We start from the raw sequence: 10,940 nt of genomic DNA, 5'->3' as shown, positions 1-10,940 counted from the left end.
ATTTTTAGTAGAGATGGGGTTTCGCCATGTTGGCTAGGCTGGTCTCGAAGTCCTGACCCCAGGTGATCCACCTGCCTTGGCCTCCCACGTGCTGGGATTTTAGGTGTGAGCCATCACGCCTGGCCAAGCTCTGAATCTTTCTAGCAGTGTTCCATTGTAACCTCCTTGTTTTTTCAGAAAACTTAGTGGAGCTTAGCATATGGCTTATATTCATGAAACAGGTAAGAGGTTATGAACATAAAAATACGAGTTAGCAACTGATCTGTTACGAGATGCCCCAGGAGATTCCTGTAATATGAACAGTTGTAGTATAGTATGAAGAGCTGTAAGGGCATGGTGGCTCATGCCTGTAATCCCAGCACTTTGGGAGGCCAAGGTGGTGGATTGATTGAGCCCAGGAATTCAAGACCTGCTTGGGCAACATGGCCAAACCCCGTCTCTACAAAAAATACAAAAATGAGCTGGACATGACGGGGTGTACCTGTAGTCCCAGCTACTCAGGAAGCTGAGATTGGAGGATAGCTTGAGCCTCCATCTTTTAAAAAGAGAAAATGGAGTGATAAAGTCAGGCACAGTGGTGCACATTTGTGGTCCCAGCTAGGCAGGAGGATCTCTTGAGCCTGGAGGCTGAGGCCATCCTGGACAATATAGTGAGACACCATCTCCTTGAAAAAAAAAAAAGGAGCGATAGCCTCCTTATAGGTGGTTGTGAGGAATAGGTAATGTGAGAGAATCCTTTGCAAAGTAATACGTTATCCAAATATGAAGGGATGTTGTTATTAGCATATATATAGTGAGGCAAGAGCAGGTTAGGTGAATAAAAAGGGTCAGACACAAAAGTTATGTCCTCTAGAACCTTATAGGTCAAGTTCTAATAAAGAAGGCACACAGTTAACAAAAAGCCAGCCGTATTGTGAAGACCATAGAAGGTTAAAGAAAATTCATGGCCGGGCGCGGTGGCTCAAGCCTGTAATCCCAGTACTTTGGGAGGCCGAGGCGGGTGGATCACGAGGTCAAGAGATCGAGACCATCCTGGTCAACATGGTGAAACCCTGTCTCTACTAAAAAATACAAAAAATTAGCTGGGCATGGTGGTGCGTGCCTGTAATCCCAGCTACTCAGGAGGCTGAGGCAGGAGAATTGCCTGAACCCAGGAGGCAGAGGTTGCGGTGAGCCGAGATCGCGCCATTGCACTCCAGCCTGGGTAACATGAGTAAAACTCTGTCTCAAAAAAAAAAAAAAAAAAGAAAAGAAAATTCATGTCAGTGTGTGTGAAACTGCTAAGAGGAACTGAAGAGGTAAGACGTGTACGATAAGAATTCAGGTCAAAAAAGGCGGCACTAATGAGAAATTAGTTGTCCTCTCTCTCAGACCTGCAGTCCTCAGAACCAGTCACTGTTAACAGGTTTCTTTTTTTAAATTCTTCTACAATATATATATTTGTAAGAACAGGTGTGACACATGGTGAATCCACTGTTGAACTTAACTAAAACACTAACCAATAATGGTGAAACTCCTTGCATATTCCTCCTAAATTGTGTCTTCCTTGTGTTTATTATTATTACTTGTTTTGTTTGGAGATGGGGCCTTGCTATTTTGCCCAGGTAGGGCTCAAACACAGGATCCTCCTGCTTCAGGCTCTCGAATAGCTGAGACTACAGGCATGCACCACCATGTCTGGCTTATGTTTATTGTCATTTAGGAGTTTTTTAAACACCATGTATCTCCCCACATTTAAAACCACAGATAAAAAGACATACTAACCACACTGATACTGTTGAATGTCTTGCTTTTCCCCTCCTTAAACTGCATATTTTACAGTTCATTGCAATTGCTGAATAGTTGTCTTGCATAAAAGCACCATGATTTCCTTAACCAGTCCTCAGTTGTTGAGTTTTAGGTTGATTCCTGTCTTTGGTTAAGACTATATAGTAGACTCTGGAGAGATATGAATATATGTCTTTGGGATAATTTCCTAGCAGTGGAAATGCTGTGCAGTTTACTTTTGGTAGATGTGGCTCCTGTTAACTCTGGGAATACCTCACATGTGCTTCAGCCGTGAGGTCACATTGCCAGTTTCTGAGTATATTGATTGATGAGCCTGGGTTTCTCCAAGAGTCAGCAAGTAGCTTATGAAATGTACCTGACCAGCTAGAGCGTTGTTCTGATAATCCCTCTGTGACATCGCTCCCCATCTCCAGGCACTGGGATCCCATGGCAGTTGCAGCACCGAAGTGGAGAAGGAGACCCAGGAGAAGATGACCATCCTCCAGACCTACTTTCGGCAGAACAGGGATGAAGTCTTGGATAACCTCTTGGCTTTTGTCTGTGACATTCGGCCCGAAATCCATGAAAACTACCGCATAAATGGATAAAGAAGAGAGAAGCACCTGTTCTGTGGATTGGCATTTTAGATGCCCTCATGGAATTTGAAGCTTTAGTACAGCGCTAGTTATCTTCTTATGAAATGGTGTTAAATTATTTCCGTATATTATGTAGTAGGTCCTTCCACTTTTTGGAGAATAGCAAATCTAGCTTTTTTGTACAGACTTAGATTACCTAAAAATTTCATCTTTTTACCTCATATTTCTTAAGAATTTAATGGGCGTATGTTGTCTTTTTTCCTATGCCTTTTGGCTCAAGCAACATGTATATCAGTGTTGACTTTTTCTTTTTTAGATCTAGTTTTTAAAAAAACACCACATAACAATTCTTTGAAGAAAGGAAGGGATTAAATGATTTTTTTTTCCCTAATACTTTCTTGAAGGTCAGGGGCTTTATCTATGAAAAAGTAGTAAATAGTTATTTGTAACCTGTGTGAAGCAGCAGCCAGCCTTAAGGTAGTCCATTCTTGCTAATGGTTAGAATAGTGAATACTAGTGTATTTGGGCTGCTTTTAGTTTCTCTTAACCAAAATTACTAGATGATAGAATTCAAGAACTTGTTACATGTTATTACTTGGTGTATCAATAATCATTTAAAAGTAAAGACTCTTTGTCCTGCATTTTCCCCCAGTTCCTTTTTTTTCCTTGCCTCTACGATGACCAGTGGTTCTTCATTTTTGATAGTGCAAAATGCACTTTGACCTAGTTGGTCTGGAGAATTTCACTTAGGATATTAGCTTACAAATAGCACACATATCACATACACATTTGCATACATAATTAGAAAATGTTCATGATAGATATGTCATATGATTTTACCCAACAACTGCAAGCAAATAGTCTGTAGTTTGTCCTTTCTCTAGAGAGCCTTGTCCTGGGACAGCCTAGAGCAAGTCATTAAGCATATTTCCCTCCTGGTGGGCTAGATGATGTGCATAATACCTACAGTACCTTCACACTAGCACTTACAAGTTAAATGTCCTGTGGCCCTCTTAGCCAAAAGTCCTTCTTTGGTTGCAAAAGTAATTTCTTGTAGGTAAAAACAGTTGAAAGAACATGAGATTTCCTTGCTTGTTCTGATAAAAGACAATTAGATGAACTTAAAAACCCTCATATTTGGCCAGGTGCGGTGGCTGTAATCCCAGCACTTTGGGAGGCTGAGGCAGGCAGATTACCTGAGGTTAGGAGTTCGTGACCAGCCTGGCCAATGTGGGGAAACCCTGTCTCTACTAAAAATACAAAAATTAGCTGGGCGTGGTGGTGGGCACCTGTAATCCCAGCTATTTGGGAGGCTCAGGCAGGAGAATTGCTTGAACCCGGGAGGTGGAGGTTGCAGTGAGCTGAGATAGAGCCACTGCACTCCAGCCTGGGTGACAGAGCGAGATTCCATCTCAAAAAACTCACCTTCATATTTAATATGACTGGATTTTTTTTCAGGCCACAACTGTGTCTAGTTACTGTTTCATTCTCTGTTCCTTTTTATAGTAGAATTCCTCAAAAGAGTGACTTGATGAGCCTTTTTTTTTTTTTTTTTTTTTTTTTTAAAACTCTCAAGGCTTGTTATCCCACTGAAGCTGCCTGTCAAGATCAGCAATGCTGTCCAGGTTGAGAAAGCCCATCCTCTCCCTATTTTTGACCGCCTGTACTCTGACAGGGTTGACCATTCCTCCCTTGAGCCACATTTCTAAAATTTTTTTGAGACAGGGTTTCGCTCTGTGGCCCAGGCTGGAGTGCAGTGGCCTGGTGTGATCTCAGCTCACTGCAGCCTCTGTGTCTGGGCTCAGTTGGCACACCTCAGCCTCCCAAGTACCTAGGACCACAGGCGCTCATCACCTCACCTGGCTAATGTTTCTGTTTTTAGTGGAGACAGGGTTTCTCCATGTTTCTCAGGCTGGTGTCAAACTTCTGGGCTCAAGCGATCCGCCAGGCTTGGCTACCCAAAGTGCTGGGATTACAGGCGTGAGCCACTGCACCCAGCCCAGTTTACTTAGCTTCCATCATGCAGTATTGTGCTTCCTTCCTCTCCCTCATTCTTCCTTCAGCTTTTAGTCTGTTTTCATGCTGCTGATAAAGACATACCTGAGATGGGAAGAAAAAGTTTAATTGGACTTAAAGTTCACATGGCTGGGGAGGCCTCAGAATCATGGCAGGAGGCAAAAGACACTAATTACTTGGTGGTGGCAAGAGAAAATGAGGAAGAAGCAAAAGAGGAAGCCCCTGATAAACCCATCAGATCTTGTGAGACTTGATATCCTGAGAATAGCACAGGGAAGACTGGCCCCATGATTCAGTTATCTCCCTCTGGGTCCCTCCCACAACACATGGGAATTCTGGGAGAGAAAATTCAAGTTGAGATTTGAGTGGGGACAGAGCCAAACCATATGTGCCCCTGGCCCCTCCAAATCTCAGGTCCTCACATTTCAAAACTAATCATACCTTCCCAACAGTCCACCAAAGATTTATTTCAGCATTAACCCAAAAGTCCACAGTCCAAAGTCTCATCTGAGACAAGTCCCTTCACCTATGAGCCTATAAAATCAAAAGCTAGTTACTTCCTAGATATAATGGGGGTACAGGTATTGGGTAAATACAGCCATTCCAAATGGGAGAAATTGGCCAAAGCAAAGGGGTTACAGGGCCATGCAAGTCTGAAATCCAGCAGGGCAGTAAATTTTTAAAGCTCTAAAATGATCTTTGACTCCAGATCTCACATCCAGGTCACACTGATGCAAAAGGTAGGTTCCACCTCTGTGGCTTTGCAGGTACAGCCTCCCTCCTGGCTGCTTTCATGGGCTGGTGTTGAGTGTGGCTTTTCCAGGCACAGGTTGCAAGCTATCAGTGGATCCCATTCTGAGGTCTGGAGGACAGTGGCCCTCTTCTGAGCTCCACTAGGCAGTGCCCCAGTAGGGACTCTGTGTGGGGGCTCTGACACCACATTTCTCTTCTGCACTGTCCTAGTAGAGGTTCTCTACCAGAGCCCCACCCTTGCAGCAAACTTTTGCCTGGGCATCTAGGCATTTCCAAACATCTGAAATCTAGGTGGAGGCTCCCAAACCTCAATTCTTGACTTCTGTGGACCCTCAGGCTCGACACCACTTGGAAGCTACCAAGGCTTGGGGCTTCCACCCTCTGAAGCCACAGTCTGAGCTGCACGTTGGCCCCTTTCAGCCATGGCTGGAGTGACTGGGACATGGTGCCAAGTCCTAGGCTGCACACATCATGAGGACCCTGGGCCCAGGTTATGAAACCACTTTTTCTTCCTGGGCCTCCAGGCCTGTGATGGGAGGGGCTGCCATGAAGGTCTCTGACATGGCCTGGAGACATTTTCCCAGTAGTCTTGGGGATTAACATTAGGCTCCTTGCTACTTATGTACATTTCTGCAGCCAGCTTGAATTTCTCCCCAGAAAGTGGGTTTTAATTTTTGTTTACACAGGCTGCAAATTTTTCAAATTTTTATGCTCTGTTTCCCTTATAAAATTGAATGCCTTTAACAGCACCAAAGTCACCTGTTGAGTGTTTTGCCGTTTAGAAATGTCTTCCACCAGATACCCTAAATCATTTCTCTCAAGTTCTAAGTTCCACAAATCGCTAGGGCAGGGGTAAAATGCTGCCAGTCTCTTTGCTAAAGCTTAACAAGAGTTACCTTTGCTCCAGTTTCCGACAAGATCCTCATCTCCATGAGACCACCTCAGCTTGGACCTTATAGTCCATATCACTATTAGCATTTTGGGCAAAACCATTGGACAAGTTTCTAGGAAGTTCCAAACTTTCCCACATTTTACTGTCTTCTTCTGAGCCCTCCAAACTATTCTAACCTCTACCTGTTACCCAGTTCCAAAATCGCTTCCACATTTTTGGGTATCTTTTTAGCAGCACCCCACTCTTGGTACCAATATACCATATTAGCCCATTTTCATGCTGCTGATAAAGACATACCTGAGACTGGGAAGAAAAAGAGGTTTAATTGGACTTACAGTTCCACATGGCTGGGGAGGCCTCAGAATCATGGCGGGAGGCAAAATGTACTTCTTACATCGTGGAGGCAAGAGAAAATGAGGAAGAAGCAAAAGCAGTCTGATAAACCCATCAGACCCCCAGTCACTATCATGAGAATAGCACCGGAAAGATAGGACCCCATGATTCAATTTCCTCCCCCTGGGTCCCTCCCACAACACATGGGAATTCTGGGATATACAATTTAAGTTGAGATTTGGGTGGGGACACAGCCAAACCATATCACTAAGGTTTTGCTATTGGACTTCTTTAACATTCTATTGGTGAGACCACATCATTTCATGGCTTTATTATCTATATTGAAGACCCAAATTTCTATCTCTAACCCATTTCTCCTGAGCTGTAGTCATTAAATTGCTTATTTGATATTTTGACTTGGATGTCTGGTGAACATCTCCATGTCCCAAACTGTATCCAGTCTGGTAAACATCTCCGTCTTAACATGTCCCAAAATATATCCAGTTTTGTTAAGGCTTTACTCTCCTTATTGCTAAGTGTAGCAACTCCTAATCTCTGCCAACTGCAAATACAGATTTCCCAAACTGGAGAAACATGAAGCAATACTCATGTTCAAGGGCTTAGTCTCAATTTTTAGCTGGGTTGCCACCAGTATTTTTATTCTGGATTAATAGGGTTGTGCTTATTTATATAACTGCTTGACTATTAATACTGAGCCAAGCAACTCAGCATTGCTAGTCACAGACACCAACAATGGAGAGGTTTTATTTTTCTGAGATGCTCTTCTGCCCAGGCTGGAGTTCAGTGGCAGGATGATCAGGGTCCACTGCAGCTTCGACCTCCTGGGCTCAAACCATCTGCCTGCCTCAGCCTCCGGAGTGCAGGGATTACACCTATGAACCATCATGCCTGGTTGGATTTCTTTTTGAGTACTTAATACATCATAGCGCTTTGTAGCAGTGTCCCTGGCCTCTACCCACTAGATGCCAGCAGAACCCTTTCAGTTGTCACAACAAAAAATGTCTCCAGATATTGTCAAATGTCCCCTGGGTGCCAAAACCACCCCCAGATTAGAGAAGATAAAGCACTATATATGGTGCCTAGAACATTCTAGGTACTCAGCAAATGTTTCCTAATTTTTTAAAAGTTGCTGTCCTTTTCTCAGACTAATCATTCTTGATTACAAGTTTAATAATAGCTGCATTGGTCAGGACAGGACAGGCTCTGAAAGCTCTGTGGTTTAATGTAACAAAGGTTTATTTCTTGCAAAGTCTGAAACAAGGTAGGTGACTTCAGGGCAACAGCTCTCCATGTGGCCACTCAGTGATTTGGATTACTTCTGGTTTGTGTCTCTACCATCTCATCACATGGTTTCCATGACTGTAGTGATGGGAAGGAAAAGTTGGCAAGCATGCATCTGCTCTTACCTGCTTCAGTCCTCAAATGACTTCTTCTCAGCTCATTGACTGGTGTGGGTCACACGTCCCAACCTAACCCAAGGGAGGCTAAGAATAAGGGGGAACCCATGGTTATTCCATGGGTAAAACCATGTTTCTGTTACAATTGCTAACAGCTTTTTTTTTTTTTTTTTTTAAGACAGACCCTTTCTCTGTCACCCAGGTTGGGGTGCAATGGCACAATCTCAGCTCACCACAACCTCCACCTCCCAGGTTCAAGTGATTCTCCCACCTCAGCCTCCTGAGCAGCTGGAATTGCAGGCGCCCACCACCATGCCTGGTTAATTTTTGTATTTTTAATAGAGACAGGGTTTTACCATGTTGGCTAGGCTGATCTCAAACTCTGACCTCGTGATCCACCCCACCTTGGCTTCCCTAAGTGCTGGGATTACAGGTGTGAGCCACTGTGCCTGGCCTGCTAACAGCTTTCTACGTGCCAGCTAGTTGTAAGAATGTTTACATTTATACTGACTAATTTATTATTCTTTTTTTAAATGGGATATAATACTGAGAGAGGTTAAGGAACCAGCCCAAGGATGTGCAGTGATGGAGCCAAGATTCGAACTGGTGGCGGTCCGGCTCTAGCATCTGTGTGTTCAGCCATGATGCGCACTCAGTACTGAAAAACTTCACAGCTGTACACTTTTCATGTATCTTACCCATCTGATTCTTTTCCTTTTGCCTTTCCCAGATTGTAGACTGATGCCCCTCAGTTGCCCTCTAGGCAATTTTATGTCCTGTAAACCTAGAGAGGAGGATGCCCTGATAAAAAGCATAAAATATGGCTCACACCTGTAATCCCAGCCCTTTGGGAGGCCAGGAGTTCGAGACCAGCTGGGCCAACATAGAGAAACCCCATCTATACTAAAAATACAAAAAAATTACTGGGACATGGTGGTGCATGCCTGTAGTCCCAGCTACTCAGAAGGCTGAGGCATGAGAATCGCTTGAGCCTGGGAGGTGGAGGTTGCAGTGAGCCGAGATCGAGATTGTACCACTGCACTCTAGCCTAGGTGACAGAGTGGGACTCCGTCTCTCTCTTTCTCTCTCTCTCTCTCTCTCTCTCACACACACACACTCACACACACACACATACACACACACACACAGAGGCATAAAATTGTTTATAGTAAGTCATTGTGTAACCTTATGGTAACATCTCACAAATTTCCTGAAGAATTACCCTGCCCACTTTCTGGTTGGAGGAGGGGAGAAGGAAACTTATAAAAAAAAACCTGTAAAAAAAAAAGTGACTTGTCAGGGGCTACATATCCAATCTCTGCTTCTATCAAGGAAAGCCCATTATGTTCTATGCACATATATAAACACACAGCAGCCCGGCAGGTTAGACACTGTAATTCCACTTCCATGGATGAGAAAGCTGAGGCTCAGAGGTCATAGAATGTTCAACATCACAGAGCAAGGACGTGACAGAATTGACATCCCATCAGATCACCCTGCAGACTGCAAGAGAAAATCTACCTTGCTCTGCCTTCAGGCTTTTCTCCCAGGACATTGGTGAACTGGGTACTTGGCTTCCTATAACCCCAGGAAGGCCTTTGGGCCTGACTGAGTAAGGCCCATAACTAACATTTTGCATTTCTTGGTCCTTTATTCTACTCAAGAAAACTGATGGTACCAGAAGTCAACAAAAGCTGTTCAATATGAAAGATATGCTTTGATCAGTCTTGCGTGTTCCTCGTTTTTCCACCTGTTTAATTATTTTTCTTCCCTTCAGGGTCTTTCTGGCAGATCTCAGAGTATTTTTCTCTTGTCAACTGACCTCACATCACTTCAGTGTCTCTGAAATTACTGAAAAAGCTTCAGCACAGGCAGGCAGCTCTAGTTTTGCCTTTTTTTTTTTTTTTTCTCCTTCTTGTGCAAATACGTAGGTCATAGGAAGCAAGCTAAGCACATTCTTTATTGAAAGATTTGGCCAGTGGTTCAGAGAGATCTAGCAGCTGACATGTTGACCAGGTCAACATCTACCTTTTCCGGCTTTTAAAAAAATTCAGATGGCACTGGTTCCTGGGTCAAGGGTGAATTTAAAGCCATAGTTTACTGTGTTTGAAGAGATGATTGATAGGGATGGGTCAGCTTGGAGAGTCAGGGAGTAGGCAGCCTCCTTTCTTTCCTACTTGGAAACAACATACGGCCAGGTGCAGTGGCTCACACCTATAACCCTAGCACTTTGGGGGGCCAAGATGGGTGGATTGCTTGAGCTTAGGTGTTTAATACTAGACTGGGCAACATGGGGAAACCCTGTCTCTACAAAAAATACAAGAGAAAAAAATTAGCTGGATGTGGTGGCGGCACTGTCTATAATCTCAGATACTTGCGGGGCTGGAGGATCGCTTGAGCCTGGGAGGCAGAGGTTGTAGAGAGCCGAAATTGTGCCACTGCACTCCAGCCTAGGTAACAAAGTTGAGACCCTGTATGAAAAAAATTAAAAAAAGAAAATAACTTATAAAGGAGAATGGCAGTATTCTAAATGCCACCATTGAAGGTAAGTTTAGGAGAGAAACAAGGCTGGTTGTTCAGAGGGCATGACTGGGTTGTCTATGATTACCCTAGGTGGTTTTTAAAGATGAAAAGACCGATAGTCTAGTTACCTAGTTAAAAAACCCCAGTTGCCTTCAATTGCCCTTCCCTCCTCTCCCCAGCCGCCAGAGGAGAGTTCTCCCTCTTCTGACTCTTCTGACCTTGGCACTTATCTTTCTGTTCACAGTGTAGACACAGATCCCTGACCCCTATCCGCCCCGGGGGGATTGCTGGCCTTCCTGATAGGAATTCAGAGGATTTTTTTCTTCTGACTTAGACCCTGTTTCCTGACAAATAGCATGTGATCTGTCTTACTCCCAGCATGCCTCCTGCCAAGCACAGCTACGTGGTTAGTCGCAAGCTCTCACATTCAGTTAATATACCTCTTCCATGGTGGAGTTCGTCATTTGACAATGTGACTTCTGGGAGCTGAAATCAGTGCAATTGAACCACTAGCAATGGAACATTCTGTGGGACACACTTTTGGAAATAATTTCTAAAATTGCTCACACTTATTAACATCAACTTTATACTAGGTGACATTCAAGGTACTCTATATACATAATCTAATTTTCCTACCATCTC

At 43.9% G+C, this 10,940-nt stretch overlaps 1 protein-coding gene across 1 annotated transcript in view; it reads left to right on the top strand.

Annotated features, from left to right (window-relative positions):
• ATP6V1G1 (ATPase H+ transporting V1 subunit G1) overlaps nt 1-3,008 on the top strand; it is a 12,368-nt gene extending 9,360 nt beyond the window's left edge. Inside the window, exon 3 of the mRNA XM_017530267.2 lies at nt 2,202-3,008. Within this exon, the coding sequence (XP_017385756.1) occupies nt 2,202-2,375 (174 nt within the window). The 3' untranslated portion in view covers nt 2,376-3,008. The remainder of the gene's footprint in view (nt 1-2,201) is intronic.
• Nucleotides 3,009-10,940: the final 7,932 nt, after the last annotated feature.

This window comes from Cebus imitator, unplaced genomic scaffold (assembly GCF_001604975.1).
Source record: "Cebus imitator isolate Cc_AM_T3 unplaced genomic scaffold, Cebus_imitator-1.0 Scaffold64, whole genome shotgun sequence".
Taxonomy (NCBI): domain Eukaryota; kingdom Metazoa; phylum Chordata; class Mammalia; order Primates; family Cebidae; genus Cebus; species Cebus imitator.
The sequence above is the reverse complement of the archived record's forward strand: the minus strand, read 5'-3'. Positions and strand labels throughout refer to the sequence as shown.